The sequence below is a fragment of the Nycticebus coucang genome, chromosome 22 (genome assembly GCF_027406575.1).
Source record: "Nycticebus coucang isolate mNycCou1 chromosome 22, mNycCou1.pri, whole genome shotgun sequence".
NCBI classification, from domain to species: Eukaryota; Metazoa; Chordata; class Mammalia; order Primates; family Lorisidae; genus Nycticebus; species Nycticebus coucang.
The window spans coordinates 22,357,598-22,376,899 of NC_069801.1; the positions used below are offsets into that span (position 1 = coordinate 22,357,598).

A 19,302-nucleotide genomic window follows, 5' to 3' on the forward strand; every position below is an offset into this window, starting at 1 on the left:
TTACTTTGATCACTAGGTCTGCCTCTTTATCAATTCATAAACTCATTTTTTAATGAAATGTTTCATAGAAAAAGGTACAGAGAAAAATATGATTCCAAACCATAGTAGAGTCTATTAAAAAAGAAAAAAATGAAAATATAAAGAACTCTCTGGGACCACTGTTCAATAAGAAATGAAATTTAAAACAGAGATAAGGCTGGGCGCAGTGGTTCACACCTGTAATCCTAGCACTCTGGGAGGCTGAGGCGGGTGAATCTCCTGCGGTCATAGGTTTGAGACCAGCCTGAGCCAGAGGGAGAACCTAATCTCTAAAAAAATAGCCAGGTGTTATGGCGGGTACCTGTAGTCCCAGCTACTTGGGAGGCTGAAGCAAGAGAATCACTTGAGCCCGAGAGTTAGAGGTTGCTGTGAGCTGTGATAGTATAGCACTCTACAGAGGGTGACAGAGTGAGACTAGGTCTCCAAAAAAAGAAATAAGAGATATATCCCCTCTACCCATCCCTATGCCTGAATTCCTATATGATATTTTTCTTCTTTGTTCCCAGAAATAATCACTCTTCTATATTTGATAAATTACTCACTTTGAGGTGACTAAGTTATCCTCTAGTGTCTACTCCAAAGGTTAGTTCTTTGTTAGCAAGTATAGTAAGGACGAAATGCAAGGCATTTATCTATGAGGTGGAAATGAAAAGGCTCGAAAAAGCATTAAATACAATTTTTTTTTTTTTTTTGAGACAGAGTCTCACTATGTTGCCCTCGGTAGAGTGCTGTAGCATCACAACTCACACCAACCTCAAAATTCTTGACTTAACTGATTCTCTTGCTTCAGCCTCCCAAGTAGCTGAGACTACAGGCACCCGCTACAAAACACCTGGCTATTTTTTGTTGCACTTGTCGTTGTTTAGCTGGCCTGGGCTGGATTCAAACCCGCCAGCCTCGGTGTTTGTGGCTGGCGCCATAACCACTGTGCTACGGGCACGGAGCCAGCATTAAATACACTTTAGTGGTGGGTGATGGTATTTATGAAGAATGCCCATTGAATATCTGTATACTGCCAGGCTGGGCATGGTGGCTTGTGCCTGGAATCCTAGGACTTTGGGAAGCCAATGTGGGAGGATCACTTGAGGTCAGAAGTTCAAGACCAGCCTGACAACACAGCAAGACCTCAACAAAAGCAAGACTACAAAACAAAACTAATTAGCTGGTGTGGTGGCACATACCTATAATCCTAGCTACTTGAAAGGCTGAGGCAGGAGGATTGCTTGAGCCTAGGAGTTTGATGCTGCGGTAAGCTATGATGAAGCCATTGCTGCACTCCAGTCTGAGTGACAGAATGAGACCCTTCCTCTGACATCTATATACTACATAAAAAAGAATTCATCCATGGGTGGCGCCTGTGGCTCAAAGGAGTAGAGTGCTGGCCCCATATACCCAGGGCGGCAGGCTTGAACCCGGCCCTCGCGAAACTGCAACAACCAAAAAACAAAAAAACTGGGCGTTGTGGCAGGTGCCTGTAGTCCCAGCTACTCGGGAGGCTGAGGCAAGAGAATCGCCTAAGCCCAGGAGTTGGAGGTTGCTGTAAGCAGTGTGACACCACGGCACTCTACCAAGGGCGATAAAGTGACACTCTGTCTCTCAAAAAAAAAAAAGAATTCATCGGAATGAATGGTATTTTTTATGCTTCAAAAAATTGGTGAGAATCCAATTAATCAATTTTTTGCCTACTAATACCTCTGAGAAAAAATCTTTGAGGAAGAAATAGAACTTACTCAGGAACATAAATGAGGTTTTGTGTTCGCTTTGGATTTAATTTTTGGGTTTAATTTCTATTACCTAGATAATTACTATGTGGCTGTAAGCAATTTTAATGGACTGACTCCATTGCTATCCTATTTATAATTCAGAATGTATTCTATTTCAGAAATTAAGACCAGCTTATGAAAGCTTAACATTGAGAACTTTGAGGACTATACCATTACCTCAAAGGTTTTACCAAACAAGTTTCTTTTTTCTTTCCTTTTTTTGAGACAGAGCCTCAAACTGTCACACTGGGTTGAGAGCCATGGCATCACAGCTCACAGCAACCTGCAACTCCGGGGTTAAGCCATTAATTCTCTTGCCTCAGCCTCCCAGGTAGCTGGGACTACAGGTGCCCACCACAATTCCCGGCTATTTTTTGGTTGTAGTTGTCATTGTTGTTTGGCAGGCCTGGGGCTGGATTCAAACCTGCCAGCTCTGATATATGTGGCTGACACCTTAGCAACTACAAGTTTCTTAATGAAATTTTAAAAGCCTTTCAGAGCTGTTTGGAAAGTCTTACCAGACTCTTTGGAAGGATAAATACACAAAGTAATTAAAATTTAAGTCATTTATTTATTATTCAAGGCCTATAATATAATATTTACTTTTTGTGTGTGTGTGTCCCTTATTTATTTACTATTACCATCATTGCTCTATTATTATTATTTGCAGAATAAATCATATTTTAATATGGCATCCCTAATAGATCAACAAAAATTACTTACTTTTGAGTTTTGAAATTAATGGTACTAAATTTGGCAAGTTAGTTGACTTCTTTGACTTATAATGGAAGCCCAGAGCCGTTAACCAAAAAGAATCTCATTTCAGATAAATAACCTTTGTGTGAGAAGCCATATGCAAATTTATGAGGTGTTAATGTTTTTATTAAAAGATCTCCAGAAGGGATCTTTTTTTTTTTTTTTCTGAGACAGAGCCTCAAGCTGTCACCCTGGGTAGAGTGCTGTGGCATCATAGCTCACAGCAACCTCCAACTCCTGGGCTCCAGCGATTCTCCTGCCTCCACCTCCCAAGTAGCTGGGACTACAGGCGCCTGCCACAACGCCCGGCTATTTTTTGGTTGCAGCCATCATGTTGTTTAGAGGGCCCGGGCTGGATTCGAACCCGCCAGCTCAGGTGTATGTGGCTGGCGCCTTAGCTGCTTGAGCTACAGGTGCCGAACCACAGAAGGGATCTCTTTTTTTTTTGTAGAGACAGAGTCTCACTGTACCACGCTCGGGTAGAGTGCCGTGGCGTCACATGGCTCACAGCAACCTCTAACTCTTGGGCTTACGCAATTCTCTTGCCTCAGTCTCCCGAGTAGCTGGGACTACAGGCGCCCGCCACAACGCCCAGCTATTTTTTTGTTGCAGTTTGGCCGGGGCTGGGTTTGAACCCGCCACCCTTGGCATATGGGGCTGGCACCCTACTCACTGAGCCACAGGCGCCGCCCCACAGAAGGGATCTCTTTAAGGACTGGAGAACTAATTGAGTATTTGAATACAGAATAGGAATTTATGCTGTGGTGTCCATTCAAGGAAATAAGCAGTTGTCTTCATCAGTTTTGTTTTGTTTTTGATGAGATAGAGTCTCAAGCTTTCACCCTGGGTAGAGTGCTGTGGCATCATAGCTCACATGAACCTCAAACTCTTGAGCTCAAGTGATCCTCTTGCCTCAGTGTTTCTATTTTTAGTAGAGATGGGGGTCTCACTTTTCTTTCAGGCTGGTCTCCAACTTGTGAGCTCAAGCAATCCACCCACTTCAGCCTCCCAGAGTGCTAGGATTACAGGCATGAGCCACCACACCTGGCCCTGTCTCCATCAGTTTATAAAAAAAAAAAATTATCCTTGGATGGCACCCGTACCTCAGTGGTTAAGGTACCGGCCACATACACCAAGGCTGGCAGGTTTAAACCTGGCCTGGGCCAGCTACAACAACGACAACAGCAACAACAACAAAAATAAGTGGGCATGGTGGCAGGCACCTGTAGTCCCAGCTATTTAGGAGGATGAGGCAAGAGAATCGCTTAAGGCCAAGAGTTGGAGGTTGCTGTGAGCTGTGATGCCACGGCAGACTACCCAGGGCAACAGCTTGAGACTCTGTCTTAAAAAAAAAGAAAATTATCCTTAAATGACTTAAGTTCATAGGAGAAGCCTATAGATTTATCCAGATAAAATTTTCAAATAATACATTATAATTGTCATTATCATTATTATTATTATTATTATTTTAGAGACAGAGTCTCACTTTGTCACCCTCAGTAGAGTGTTGTAGTGTCATAGCTCACAGCAACCTCCATCTCTTGGGCTTAGGTGATTTTCTTACCTCAGCCTCCCAAGTAGCTGGGACTACAGGCATCTGCCACAATGCCTGGCTATTTTTTGTTGCAGTTTAGCCAGGACAAGGTTCCATCCCACCACTCTCGGTATATGGGACCTGTGCCCTATCACTAAACCACGGGCACCACCCCTCATTATGATTATCATTATTATTATTTATTTATTTTTGTTGTATATGACAGAGTCTTTTGCCCTTGGTGGAATACTGTGGTGTCATATCTCACAGCAACTCAAACTCTTGGGCTCAGGCCTCAGCCTCCAAATCCAAAGTAGCTGGGACCATGGGCACCTACCACAATTCCTGCTAGTTTTTCTGTTTTTAGTGGAGACTGGGTCTTGCTCTTGCTCAAGCTATTCTCGATCTCCTGAGCTCACGCAATCACCAGCCTCAACTTCTCAAAGTGCTAGGATTATAGGCATGAACCACCACGCCCTGTTACACTGCAATTCTTTTTTTTTTTTTTTGGATAGAGGGCCATGGTGTCACAGCTCACCGCAACCTAAAACTCATGGAATCAAGCAATCCTCTTGCCTCAGCCTCCCATGTAGCTGGGACTACAGGCACCCACTACAATGCCTGGGTATTTTGTTGTTGTTGTGGTTGTCGTTGTTTAGCAGGCCCAAGTCAGTTTGGAACTTGCCAGCCCAGGTGCATGTGGCCAGTGCCTTAGCGTCTGAGCTACAGGCACCAAGCCTAATTCTTGATCAACATAAAAGCTGTATCTGTGTTCACTTGAATCCTTTTCTATGTATCATATGAAAATAACTAGCTGATTAATTATTTCATATGTTTAGTCACAAGACCGAAGAATTTTACTTTTTTTTTTTGAGACAGTCTCACTGTGTTGCCCAAGCTAGAGTGCCATGGCATCAGTCTAGCTCACAGCAACCTCAAACTCCTGGGTTCAGGTAATTGATCCTCCTGCCTTAACCTTCTGAGTAGCTGGGACTATAGGAGTGAGCCACTGCTCCTGGCCAAAGAATTTTAATAAGATCTATTCAGCCATTTAGTCAGGAACTTTTCTTCTTTTTTACCTTTACATTCCCTCCTTTAGCTCTTCTTTTTTTCTTTCTTTGCCCTTTCTTTTACTTTTCATTCACTGACTTCTTTCTTTCTATTTTTAATTTGCACAGAAATATATTGCTTCAAAAAATACTGTATTTTCAGTTCTATGCCCGTTGCACAGTGGTTACGGTGCCAGCCATGTTAGTGTGAGCGTGGCGAGTTCAAACCCGGCCCGGGCTAGCTAAATAACAATGCAACAACAACAATAACAAAAAATAGCCAGGCTTTGTGGCAGGCACCAGTAGTCCCAGCTACTTGGGAGGCTGAGGCCAGAGAATCACTTAAGCCCAAGAGTTTGAGGTTGCTATGAGCTGTGACGCCACGGCACTCTACCCAGGGCAACATAGTGAGACTCTGTCTCAAAAAAAAAAAAAAAAAAGATACTGTATTTGCTCTTTCCTACATTTCTTTTTCATCATCGTTTCATTTATTTTACTCTGAAATTTGTAGCTTTGGGTTCGCATCCCCATGATAATGAGAGTACTTTGGGAGGAGGTCATTTAGGAGTATGTCATCATTCAGAAGCAAAATCCTAAGAGGATTGCTAGATGAATAAAATTTAATGTAGCCACATAGCAACAATAAAATAGGAATACATAATCGATAGGTTAATTTAAAACAAAGTAATTCAGGCGGCGCCTGTGGTTCGGTGGCAGGTTCAAACTGGGCCTGGCCAAACTGCAACAAAAAATAGCTGGGTGTTGTGGTGTGTGCCTGTAAGTCCCAGCTACTCAGGAGGCTGAGGCAAGAGAATCGCCTAAGCCCAAGAGCTGTAAGTTGCTGTGAGCTGTGACGTCATAGCACTCTACAAAGTGAGACTTTGTCTCAAAAAAAAAAAAAAGAAAGAAAAGAAAAGTAATTCATGGGACTTGGGAGAAAAATAGTATTTGGTCATCAAATTTATCAGAGACTTTCTCATACCTATCTGAGTCTGACACAGTGGTTCTCAACCTTCCTAATGCTGCAGTGTACTTTCATTGTTACAAAGGGGTGGCGACCCACAGGTTGAGAACCACTGGTCTAACAGATAAATGCTTTCTTCTGAGAAGCAATAAACAGGTATACTTACCCTCATATAATTCCAGGATTTGGGAGGAGGTATGGTATAGGAGTTTGTCATGGACTCTTTAAACAATTTTCTGTTGTTTTCAAATTTGTAATACCAACCAAAAATTTCTGACCCGTCTCTCTGCTCCAGTAGATTTTCTGAATAGCCTGTTAGCAGAACCTACGGGTATTCCCTCTGTCTACTTTCAGGTAAACTTCGGAAAGTATAGTTTTTTTTCCATGAGAAAATATCTTAAATTCTGGCCTCTCACCATAAAAACATTCCCTCAACTTGGAATTTTTATCAGAAAAGTGTGCATATCAAGTTGCCAAGGGTAAAGCAGCATTATTTCTTGATACAGTCATAATCAGAAAACTTTATTTTCCCAGAGGTGGCATCTCAGACCTGACTATTGTACCTAACTGTGCAAAGAAAGACCTTCTCCCTAACTATCCTCTCTTGAGTTCTTTGCCCAGTTCTTTCTAATTCCTAAGGGTCAGAGCTATGCAGTATTTCTGCAGGAAGTTATGGACCTTCTCTAGACAAAGCCTGCTTTGTTGAGTAGTGGCAAGTTTGCTTTTGGCAATTTTGCTGCAGTCTTCTGAAACAGATTTTTAAATCCAATAATAATCCTCTTTTAGAAGACAAGAATGTGTAAGTACAGTAGTGTAAGTGTGCTCCATTTATAATGTCCTGATGCTACGGAAATGCTGTTTACAGCAAGACTTATTTCCAACTAGGTGAGCATAAAATATATTAGATAAATAAAAGTGTTATATTATAAAGATATTTGGCACTTCTTGGTAATAAAGTATGTATCTTTTTGAATGAAACCATAGATTTTACGGCAGCGCCTATAGCTCAGTGTGTAGGACACCAGCCACATACACCGAGGCTGACGGGTTCAAACCCGGCCTGGGCCAGCTAAAACAACAATGACAACTGCAACAACAAAAAAATTATAGCCGGGAGTTGTGGCAGCCGCCTGTAGTCCCAGCTACTTGGGAGGCTGAGGCAAGAGAATCGCTTAAGTCCAAGAATTTGAGGTTGCTATGAGCTATGATGCCATGGCACCCTACCGAGGGCTACAAAGTGAGACGCTGTCTCAAAAGAAAAAAGAAATCTAAGAACCCATTCCTTTAGATGCCAGTTGCCTCTGCCTTACCTTGCCATCTAACCTAGATGAGTTAAGAATTGGTTGTTGCTTGGTGCCTGTAGCTCAGCGGCTAGGGCGCCAGCTATATACACCCGGCTGGGGCCTGCCAAACAACAGTCACAACTGCAACACAAAAAAATAGCCGGGTATTGTGGTAGGTGCCTGTAGTCCCAGTTACTTGGGAGGCTGAAGCAACAGACTCGCTTAAGCCCAAGAGTTTGAGGTTGCAGGTTTCTGTGAGCTGTGATACCACGGCATTCTACCAAGGGCAACATAGACTCTGTCTCAAAAAAAAGAACTTGTGCTAAGTACAGTCCCAGCTACTCAGAAGGCTGAGGAAGGAGGATTACATGAGTCCAGGAGTTTGAGGTTGTAGTTTACAGATATTACACTTGTGAATAGCTACTTCACATTAGCCTGGACAACATGGCAAGATCCCATCTCTGATAAGGAATGGAGGGAGGAAGCAAGGGAAAGAAGAATTGGTTATAAATCTGGTAAATCTGATTCTAAAATGAATGTGATCTTTGTTAGTCCTGTTTTATCCTCTGTCTCCATCAAGTTATGTACATGTAATATATATCTACAGCAAGTAGTTAATGAATACTTAAATTGAAGATAAATGGTGCTAACTAGTTTTTCAAAGATAATATTTTTAAAATAATAAATAACACTAAAAAAATTTTTTTTAAGCCTTTGGCATGCCAAAGGGGGCTTCCCAAGTGGGTAGTCCCTAAAATCACCTCTGAAATTTACATAAAACAACTAAACTTGAACTTAAAACTTTGAATTAAATGCTGACCAGGAAAAATCTAGTGGTTGAAGAAACTGTTAGAAATCTATGAAATGTGAAGTGCTACAACTTGAAAGAAGGAGTCAGTTCAAATACCAGGGCCTGGTTTCAGGGTACTACTCAAACAGGAAACTCCAAACTATACTTTCATTAGTTATCTTCCTTTCTCAAGCCCCGCCCCCTCCAGAAAACACCAAGACTCCCAACACTGTGTTATGCCTTCCTAGTGGCCTGTGGTTGTATAACTCAAAGAAAAAAATGTTTTCTTTAGAACACACAATCATAAAACTATATATCCAGCCTCCTACACCCTGTTTTCTGGCAAACAAAGTGAAATGAAGAGGGAACCTACCCTTTTTTTGCCACTCATAGAAAACAGAATAGGACCATAATGCCATTTAAAATTTCCTAAATAGTTTAAACAGAAACAATGGCATATCCAAATGAGACTTAAAGCCTATATTTCTTCTGTCAAATTGCAAATGGGAAGGACCTGGTCATAAAATCAGAAATGCTGAAAACAAAGGTTGGCATGCAAATTTGCTCACAAATGGTTTCAACCTTACATTTCTCAGTCCTTTATGAGGTTTGAATAAATTTGAGGTATAATTATATCATTAAAAAGAAGAAGGATGATTTCTAGATACCTAAGTATACTTTTTGTTCTATTATATATTTATTTGTTACTTTCTTCTATTTTAGTTTTATAAGGGGTGCAATTGAATGTTCTTCTTGTTAAAAATTCATAGTAACAAGCCCATGAACTATTGTAGCAGTTTCTTTGTTTTTTGTTGTTGTTGTTATTTGTTTGTTTGTTTTTAGACAGAGTCTCACTATGTCGCCCTGGGTAGAGTGCTATGGCGTCACAGCTCACAGCAACCTCAAACTCTTGGGCTTGAGCAATTCTCTTGCCTCAGCTCCCTAAGTAGCTGGGACTACAGGCCCCTGCCACAATGCCTGGCTATTTTTTTTGTTGCAGTTGTCATTGTTTTAGCCGGCCCAGGCCCAGGCCCAGGTTCGAACCTACCACCCTCGAGGTATGTGGCCAAGGTATGTGGCCGGCACCCTGCTAACTGAGCTCCAGCACCGCCTGCTGAGTAGGTGTTTCTAATGCATCTTCCCATTAGTCTTCTACCTTCCCTTCTTGAAAATACCCCTGGACTTAAGTAGAGAAGGATTGACTGGCTGCTTCCTCATTGTCATTTAATTACTTGAAGACATCACTCTTTATAAGTAGGACATTTGGTGGAATCAAGTTAGTGATTTCCCTCTGGTGTCTTTGTAATGAATTTTGGGGGAAAGAGGTAGCTGATTTGTCTTTTTCCCTGTCCTCTTTTATATACTTCCTTTTCTTTTTCTTTTTTATTTTTCCTTCGACTACCAGGGACATTCTTCTTTTTCTGATATCTTTCATCCATAGGAATCCTCCCTTGATTTAGGATTTATTTCACCTATAAAAAGAGCTGGTGGGACTTTATCAGCACTTAATTTTAATTAGTTGTAGGTGTTGCTCTTGAATGAGTAAAAGTTAAGTTTCCAGAGCACTTCCAGACCAGTCTCCACCATAAGTGCCTAAGAGAAAGGCTGTAGAGTCCTCTATGTCCCACATACCTTATCAGCGGCATGAAGAATCTGTCTCAACTTAAAGCAAGATCTAAAAATGGTCCACAGCAGTCAGGAAAGAAAGACTCTAAATTCAGGATATGACTTGTGAATAAGAAAGAAAAATCAGTAATCTGATGCAAAAATAACGTATAATAATGATCTGAGTCATTGCTATATTTGATTTAAATGTAAATTAATTTCCTTCTAAGTAAAAAGGAGATTGATAGAGTACTTAAATTTGAAGTAGTTATAAGTAGGTAACAAATGAGTTTGTGAAGAAATGTTAATAAGAATTTTTTTTTTTTTGAGACAGAGTCTCACTGTGTTGCTCTTGGTAGAGTGCTGTGACATCAGAGCTCACAGCAACCCTCAAATTCTTGGGCTAAAGCAATTCTCTTGTCTCAGGCTCCCAAGTAGCTGGGACTACAGGCGCCTGCCACAACGCCTGGCTATTTGTTGATTGCAGGTTGTCATTGTTTAGCAGGCCCAGGCTAGGCTTGAACCCGCCAGCCTGGGTATATGTGGCTGGCACCCTCTCTGAGCTGTAGGCGCTGAGCCAGAAATGTTAATAAGAAATTTAACTTTGGAATTTGTAACTCTTTTTTTTTTTTTTTTTTTTGAGACAGAGTCTCAAGCTATTGCCCTGGTTTGAGTGCTGTGGTGTCATAGCTCACAACAACCTCCAACTCTTGGGCTCAAGCTATATCCTCTTGCCTCAGTTTTTTCTATTTTTATTAAAGACAGGGTCTCACTTTTTGCTCAAGCTGGTCTCAAACTCGTGAGCTCAAGCAATCCACCTGCCTCAGCTTCCAGAGTGCAAGGATTACAAAAGTTGAGGCCAACCCAGGTGGTGGCCACCTGTAGCTGGGACTACAGGTGCCTGCCACAACGCCCAGCTATTTTTAGAGACTAGGTCTCGCTCTGGCTCAGGTTGGTCTCGAACCTGTGAACTCAGACAGTCCACCTGCCTCTGCTTCCCAAGTGCTAGGATTACAGGCATGAGCCACCACCGCACCTGGCCCCTGTTGTTATTGTTCTACTTAAACTCAGGAGTTTGAGGCCAGCCTAAGCAACATAGCAAGTCCCATCTCTAAAGCAAAAGTATACAAGACAGAGACTAACACTAATCATCTTGGTTGTTGTGAGAATTTAATCAGATAACATGTCAGATCTTAATAAATTATCCAAGAAACTTTGTAAGATTTCAGTTTAATCTTTATTCTGAAGGTATCATGGGGAAAGGATCATAGACTTCGAAGTCAGGGAGATTTGGATTTAAATCACAGCTCTCATGCTGCGTAGGCAAATTAGAAGCAACTGAACTGAAACAAAGACAAGCAGTTGGGGTGGGAGGACAATGAAATAGCATTTATCAAGTACTAAAATTAAACAACAATAAAAAAACTCCATACTGGGCAGGGTTTGGTGGCTCACCGCAATCCCAGCACTTGGGAGGCCTAGGCGGCTGGATTGCCTGAGCTCAGAGGTTTGAGACCAGCCTGAGCCAGAGTGAGACCTTGTCTCTAAAAATAGCCAGGTGCTGTGGTGGGTGCCTGTAGTACTAGCTACTTGGGAGGCTGAGACAAGAGAATCGCTTAAGCCCAGGAGTTTGAGATTGCTTTGTTGAGTGATTTATGATGCCATGGCACTCTACTAAGGGTGACAAAGTGAGACTCTGTCTCCAAAAAAAAAAAAACAACCTCCCCACTGAAAATACTTCACAATGAAAACATTCTTCAAAAATGAGAAAATAGGCTAGGCTCCTGTAGCTCAGTGAGTAGGGCGCCAGCCACATACACCGAAGGTGGTGAGTTTGAGCCTGTCTCGAGCCTGCTAAACAATGATAACTGCAACCAAAAAAAGGTGGGGCATGGGCAGTGCCTGTGGTTCAAAGGAGTGGGGCGCTGAACTCATAGACCGGAGGTGGCAGGTTCAAACCTGGTCCCGGCCAAAAAGTGCAAAAGAAAAAAAAAAAAATAGCTGGGCGTTGTGGCTGGTGCCTTTAGTCCCAGCTGCTTTGGAAGGCTAAGGCAAAAGAATTGTTTAAGCCCAAGAGTTTGAGGTTCCTGTGAGCTGTGACACCACGGTACTCTACCAAGGGTGACATAGTGAGACTCTGTCAAAATTTAAAAAAAAAAAAAAATGAGGAAACAAGGCTGAGGTGGGTGGATTTCTTGAGCTCAGGAGACCAGCTTGGGCAAGAACATGACCTTGTCTCCAAAAAAAAAGCTGGGTGTTGGGCGGCACCTGTCAGTAAGGCGCCGGCCCCATATACCGAGGGTGGCGGGTTCAAACCCGGCCCCGGCCAAACTGCAACCAAAAAATAGCCGGGCTTTGTGGTGGGTGCCTGTAGTCCCAGCTACTCGGGAGGCTGAGGCAAGAGAATCGCTTAAGCCCAGGAGTTGGAGGTTGCTGCGAGCTGTGTGAGGCCATGGCACTCTACCGAGGGCCATAAAGTGAGACTCTGTCTCTACAAAAAAAAAAAAAAAAGCTGGGTGTTATGGCCAGCACATATAGTGCCAGCTACTCTGGAGTCTGAGACAGGAGGATTACTTGAGTAAAAGAGTTTGAGGTTGCTGTGAAGTATGAAGCCACAGCTTCTACTTTCTACTATGGATGCCAAAGTGAAACTCTGTCTTCAAAAATACAAACAAACAAATAAATGAGGAAAGAAAATTATCCTATATGGAAGCATAAAATTTCAGGAAGAAATGACGAGTACCTGAAAAATATGTATACCGGCTCGGTGCCTGTAGCTCAGCTGCTCGGGCGCCAGCCACATACACTGGGGCTAGCAGGTTCGATCCCAGCCCCAGCCTGCTAAACAACATCGACAACTGCAACAAAAAAATAGCCGGGTGTTGTGACAGGCGCCTGTACCCTCGCTCCTTGGGAGGCTGAGGCAAGAGAATCGCTTAAGCCCAAGAGTTGGAAGTTGGCTGTGAGCTGTGATACCATAGCACTCTACCAGGGGTGACAAAGTGAGACTGTGTTTCAAAAATGTATATATAGGAAATATGAATATTGTTTGTTAAACATCAATATTTTCTGTGGCTTATTGTTATATGTATATGCAAGTGAAATATATGACAGTAGCAGAGATGATAGTGTTAAAATGCTGTAAGACTCTTGCATCATTCAAGATATAGTAAAAGTGCTACCTTAACATAGTTTGTAATAAGTCAAGGATGTACAGAACAAATGATAGAAAATAAATAGCAAAATGGCAGCCTTGAATTCACTGTATCAGTGAAAACATCAGATACAAAGGGTCTAAATGCTCTAATTAAAATATAATTGTCTGTGCAGCGCCTGTGGCTCAAAAGAATGGGGTGCCAGCCCCATATACCAGAGGTGGCAGGTTCAAACCCAGCCCCAGCCAAAAACTGCAAGAAAAAAGAAAAAAAAAAAAGATAATTGTCTGGGGGGGGGGGAAGAAAAATTTTTCCCCCTTTGCTTTTGATAAACTGGAGTGTGGTAATTTTTAATATGCCATAACCCCAGGCTTGCCCCATTTGAGGCAGCTATTTAAGGTGGGATGTCCCACCTGGCTTAGGAAACCTCCTCCCACCCCAGGGAGTTACCTTCACTCTGGCTTATTCCCCTTTTCTATGAGAAATTAAGATGCTGTAACTTTTTGGGACCTCAGGTGGTGGTGATGTTGTTCTGAGACACTTTGTCACCCTTGGTAGAGTGCTGTGGCATCACAACTCACAGCAACCTCAAACTCCAGGGCTTAAGTGATTCTCTTGCCTTAGTTTCCCATGTAGCTGATGCCTGCCACAGCTTAGTTTCCCATGTAGCTGGTGCCTGACTACAGGTGCCTGCCACAACACTGAGCTATTTTTAGAGACTAGGTCTCGCTCTGGTTCAAACTGGTCTCAAACCTGTGAGCTCAGGTAGTTCATCCACCTCAGCCTCCCAAGTGCTAGGATTACAGGCATTAGCCACTGCACCTGGCCCCTATTGTTGTTTTGAGATAGTGTCTTACTCTGTCACCTTGGGTAGAGTGCTGTGGGATCTAAAAAAAAATAAAAATAATTTTTTTCTTATTTTTCTTTTTTCTTTTTTTTTTGAGACAGAGTCTCACTGTGCTGCCCTTGGTAGAGTGCTATGGCGTCACAGCTCACAGCAACCTCCAACTATGGGCTTAAGCGATTCTCTTGCCTCAGCCTCCTAAGTAGCTGGGACTACAGGCGCCTGTCACAACACCCAGCTCTTTTTTGGTTTTAGTTGTCACTGTTGTTTGGCAGGCCTGAGCTATAGGCGCCAAAATCAAAAAAAATTTGAACCATTTTTGAGACCAGCAAACAGGGAAGACCCTCAACAATTCCCTTGTAAGAAATAACCTTGCTGATTAGGAAACACTGGAATATTTCCATAATTTTCTAGTTTATTTTTCTCTAACAGAGAAACATGTTATAACCCAAGAATGTCAGCCTCTGTCTCTTTTAATACCCATAGGTTTCTAGATTATAATCTGGAATGGGTTTAACAAACATGGCTAACTGTAAGAATCACCTAGAGAGATTTTTAAAAACAGATTTCCAAGTCCTACCTACTAGAAATTCTTTACTTTAAAAAGGTGATTGGGCTGATTCCAAGTATTAGACAGATTTGGGAGTCACTGAAATAATTTTCTGTTGATAGTAGAGAATAGGGAGTGGGAAACATGAGGACATAAGAATATGAATGAATGAATTTGGAGTAATAACTGGGGCAGGGCTGGGTGTGGCTAACACCCATGAGACAAGATGCATATTCAACTTTAAAAGTTTTGAAATGTGAATATTAAGTACATTTGCATAGAGAAGCGAAGAAAAATACTGCTGCCCTCTTTGCTTTGTTTTTTTTTCTGTTGAGACACAGTCTCACTCTGTGCCCCAGGTAGAGTGCTCTGGCGTCATAGCTCACAGCAACCTCAAACTCTTGGGCTCAAGCAATCCCCCTGTCTCAGACTCCTGAGTAGCCCACCACACATCTGGCTAGTTTTTCCATTTTTAGTAGAGACGGGATCTCACTGTTGTTCATGCTGGTCTCAAAGCCCTGAGCTCAAGCAGCTCACCCACCTCAGCCTCCCATAGTGTTAGGGTGACAGGCATGAGCCACCATGGCTGGCTTGTCTTGGTTTTTTATATTCAGTATCTTCACTTAAAGAGGAGGGCTTTTTTTTTTTGAGACTGTCTCACTTTGTTGCCCTCGGTAGAGTGCTGTGGCATCATAGCTTACAGCAACTTCCAGCTCTTGGGCTTAAGCAATTCTCTTGTCTCAGCCTCCCGAGTAGCTGGGACTACAGGTGCCGCCACAATGCCCGGCTATTTTTTATTGCAATTGTCACTGCTGTTTTAGCTAGCTGGGTCGGGTTTGAACCCACCACTCTCGATATATGGGGCCAGTGCCCTACCCACTGAGCCACAGGTGCCGCCTGAGGAAGGCTATTCTTAGCAGTAAATGTAAAGGCAAACACATTCAAATACATGCTTCAATTTTTTTTTGGCTGGGGCTGGGTTTGAACCCACCACCTCTGACATATGGGACCGGCACCCTACTCCTTGAGCCACAGGCGCCGCCCTATGCTTCACTTTTTAATACAAACCAAACTTGTTTTGAGTACAGGTGCTGACACACATAAGTATGTTTGAAAGGATATCATCATTTTGTTCTTTTTAATTTATGAGTGGAAGGTGACATAGAAATATATTATTCAGTATAAAGGAGAATTAAAAGGGGGGGAATTAAGCTCTGTGAACTAAGCTCTACTTTAGAAAGGTATCCTAGAAGATGGTAGAAGCAAGGTAGATGGGCTATGCTAATGCTCCTTCGGTATACTTCCTGGAATTGGTTCCAGAAAAAGTTAGCTCTCCTACTTATATCCAGAGAATACTGTATTTTTTGTCTGCTATAGTATGTTTGTTTGTTTGTTTTTGAGACAGACCCTCACGCTATCACCCTGGGTAGAGTGCTGTGGCGTCACAGCTCAGAGCAACCTCCAAATCCTAGGCTTAAGCGATTCTCTTGCCTCAGCCTTCCAGGTAGCTGGGACTACAGGTGCCTGCCACAATGCCCAGCTATTTTTTGGTTGTAGTTGTCATTGTTTGGCAGGCCCAGACTGGATTCAAACCTGGTGTGGCTGGCACCTTAGCTGCTTGAGCTACAGGCACCACCTTCTGTCTGCTTTAGATTGAAAAAAACCTGCATGTAAGTAAACCCGTGCAGTTCAAAACATGTTGTTCAGTGGTTAACTGTATTTCATTTAAGGACTTTATAGACAGGATTTTCTCCATGAATATGTTACTAAATATGTTTCCAGAACTTTTTGGCCATTTTTATTTGTAAAAGTATCACAAATCATTAATACCTCTTCAGAATGTTAATCTATTTTTTAATTTAGATATATTTTCCCTATTACAACCAAATAAGCGTTTTCCCTTGGAGCACTCAGTGTGTGGGTTAATTGGAGATTTAAAGTTTCAGTACCTCCTAGCCTTTCCAAGTAAGGCTATTTGAGATTGAATAGTTCATGTTACTTAGCTCCATTTCTGAGGTTGCCTAGGTCTTTGAAAGCCTTGTCATTAACACAGGTTAAAGGCTGGGCGCAGTGGCTCATGCCTGTAATCCTAGCCCTCTGGGAGGTGGAGGTGGGTGGATTGCCCGAGCCAGAGTGAGACCCTCCTTCTAAAAATAGAGGTCATTTTTTGGGGGTGTGGTGGGTGCATGTAGTCCCAGCTACTTGAGAGGCTGAGGCAAGACAATCGCTTGAGCCTAAGAGTTTGAGGTTGCTGTGAGCTGTGACACCACGGCAGTCTACCCAGGGTGACAAAGTGAGATCACTCTTTCTCAAAAAAGCAAACAAACAAACACAGGTTAAATACATGCATTATGTTATAAGCACTCTGAAACATCTTTAGTTCTTATTGACATTCCATAATTGGGAGAATATCATCTTCATTAAAGCACTAACTTTTTTTTTTTTTTTTTTTGAGGTAGTCTCACTCTGTCACACTGCGTGGAGTGCTCTAGCATCATAGCTCACAGCAACCTCAAACTCTTGGGCATAAGTGATCCTCTTGCTTCACCTTCCCTTCCCAAGTAGCTGAGACTACAGGCACCTGCCACAACACCTGGCTAGTTTTCTATTTTTAGTAGAGAGAAGAGTCTTGCTCAAGCTGGTCTCAAACTCCTAAGCCCAAGCAATCCACCCACCTCTGCCTCCCAGAAGGATAGAATTAGAATTATAGATGTGAGGGCGGCGCCTGTGGCTCAAGGAGTAGGGCGCCGGTCCCATATGCCGGAGGTGGTGGGTTCAAACCCAGCCCCGGCCAAAAACCAGAAAAAAAAAAAAAAGAATTATAGATATGAGCTACAGCGCCTCTTTCTAAAGCTCTGACTTTTCAAAAGCAAGCATGAGGTGACTCATGCCTGTACTCCCAGCACTTTGAAAGACTGTGACAGTAGTATTGCTTGAGGCCGAGTGTTCAAGACTAGCCTGAACTAGTAGTAAGATCTGGTCTTTATCAAAAAAAATTAGTTGGGCATGGTTATACATGCTTGTAGTCCTAGCTACTCAGGGGGCTAAGACAGGAGGGTAGCTTTAGCTCAGGTGTTAGAGGCTGCAGTGAACTGTAATCATATTACTGCACTCTAGCCTGAGCAACAGAGTAAGACCTTGTCTCAAAAAAAAAAAAAAGTAATACCATATGTTCCCCCTAGTGCCAACATGGGTCCGTCTTAGGATACTATTGGGGACAAACTATTGTGTCATAGTTCTTCTGTTCTTCTAATATCTCTGAGCAAGAGTTAGACCCCATCTCTACTAAAAAAAAAAAACAGAAAAACTATTCTATTTTTAGTAATGTGGTAGCTACTCAGGAGGGCTGAGGCAAGAGGATCATTTTAGCCTAAGAGTTTGAGGTTGCTGTGAACAATGACATCAGAGTTAGACTATGTCTCAAAAAAATAAAAGAGGAAAGTGATTTTTTTTTAGGGCATTTTATACCCTTTTTGTCCCCCTTCAAAAGGGGGATATCTGTTATTTGCTTCAGATGTGAAATTGTTTACAATAAACATGTTGATTTATCACATGCTGTTCCATGATGTATTTCTGTAGAGGGTATACTTTAATTCCAGGATGGTTTATTCCACATGATTCTTTTTTTCTTCCCCTCTAGACTGCTCCAGAGAACCCTGGGACAGTAGGTGGAGTGCAAAGCTGTATTGTGTTACCTTCCTGCTTTTATTGTTGCCTTCCTGCTTTTTGTTTGTTTGTTTGTTTGTTTGTTTGTTTTATTCTTGGCCCTGCCTTGGCTGCTCTTTTCTTTGCCATTAAAACTAACTAACTAGGGCGGCGCCTGTGGCTCAGTGAGCAGGGCGCCGGCCCCATATACCGATGGTGGTGGGTTCAAATCCAGCCCCGGCCAAACTGCAACTAAAAAAATAGCCGGGCGTTGTGGCGGGCGCCTGTAGTCCCAGCTGCTTGGGAGGCTGAGGCAAGAGAATCGCCTAAACTCAGGAGTTGGAGGTTGCTGTGAGCTGTGATGTCATAGCACGCTACCAAGGGTGATAAAGTGAGACTCTGTCTCTAAAAAAAAAAAAAAAAAAGAAGGGCGGCGCCTGTGGCTCAGTGAGTAGGGCGCTGGCCCCATATACCGAGGGTGGTGGGTTCAAACCCAGCCCCGGCCAAACTGCAACAAAAAAATAGCCGGACGTTGTGGCGGGCGCCTGTAGTCCCAGCTGCTCGGGAGGCTGAGGCAAGAGAATCACGTAAGCCCAAGAGCTGGAGGTTGCTGTGAGCCGTGTGACGCCATGGCACTCTACCGAGGGCAGTAAAGTGAGACTCTGTCTCTACCAAAAAAAAAAAAAAGAAGGGCAGCGCCTGTGGCTCAGTGGCGGGTTCAAACTCAGCCCCGGCCAAACTGCAACAACAACAACAAAAAGATAGCCGGGCGTTGTGGCAGGTGCCTGTAGTCCCAGCTACTCGGGAGGCTGAGGCAGGAGAATTGCCTAAGCCCAGGAGTTGGAGGTTGCTGTGAGCTGTGTGACGCCACGGCACTCTACCGAGGGCAATAAAGTGAAACTCTGTCTCTACAAGAAAAAAAAAAGAGAGAGTTTAAAAAAAAGAAAGAAAGAAAAGAAAAAACTAACTAACTAAACTCTGCATGTGTGGTCATTATGAGGGGCTCATGGCCTTTCATTTCAGCCCTGCACATGTATCATGTCAGTTATGTTTCATGTCAAATGCTTAATATCAGGATTGTCTATAAAGCAGTACTGTGATAGGCAAGCTGGAATCTGATCTCAACTCTCCAAAAATTGTCCCTCCATTTTTCTGCTGCCTCTTTCTAATGCCTCATCCCTTACCCCATGCACCTTGCAGTGCACCAGAATTACCTAGGATCCTTTTTATAAAGGAGAGAACTATCTGATAAACAGATCCAAGTAAGGTGTTAACACGTAATGTCTAATGTAAACATTGCCCCTCCCTAAACTAGTGTATCCTGA

General features: G+C 42.8%; 1 protein-coding gene across 22 annotated transcripts in view; it reads left to right on the forward strand.

Moving 5' to 3' along the window:
* Nucleotides 1-19,302, forward strand: part of PHACTR4 (phosphatase and actin regulator 4) — a 117,381-nt gene that overhangs the window by 55,787 nt on the left and 42,292 nt on the right. For 7 of the 22 annotated variants that reach the window (XM_053576194.1, XM_053576193.1, XM_053576206.1 and 4 more), the window contains one exon: nt 17,973-17,996. The exons of 9 other annotated variants lie outside the window; for them this stretch is intronic. In XM_053576194.1, coding sequence (XP_053432169.1) covers nt 17,973-17,996 — 24 coding nt within the window. Of the gene's footprint in view, nt 1-17,972; nt 18,001-19,302 lie in introns of those variants that run through there. 6 more of the 22 variants (XM_053576185.1, XM_053576203.1, XM_053576208.1 and 3 more) reach the window with 1 other exon arrangement.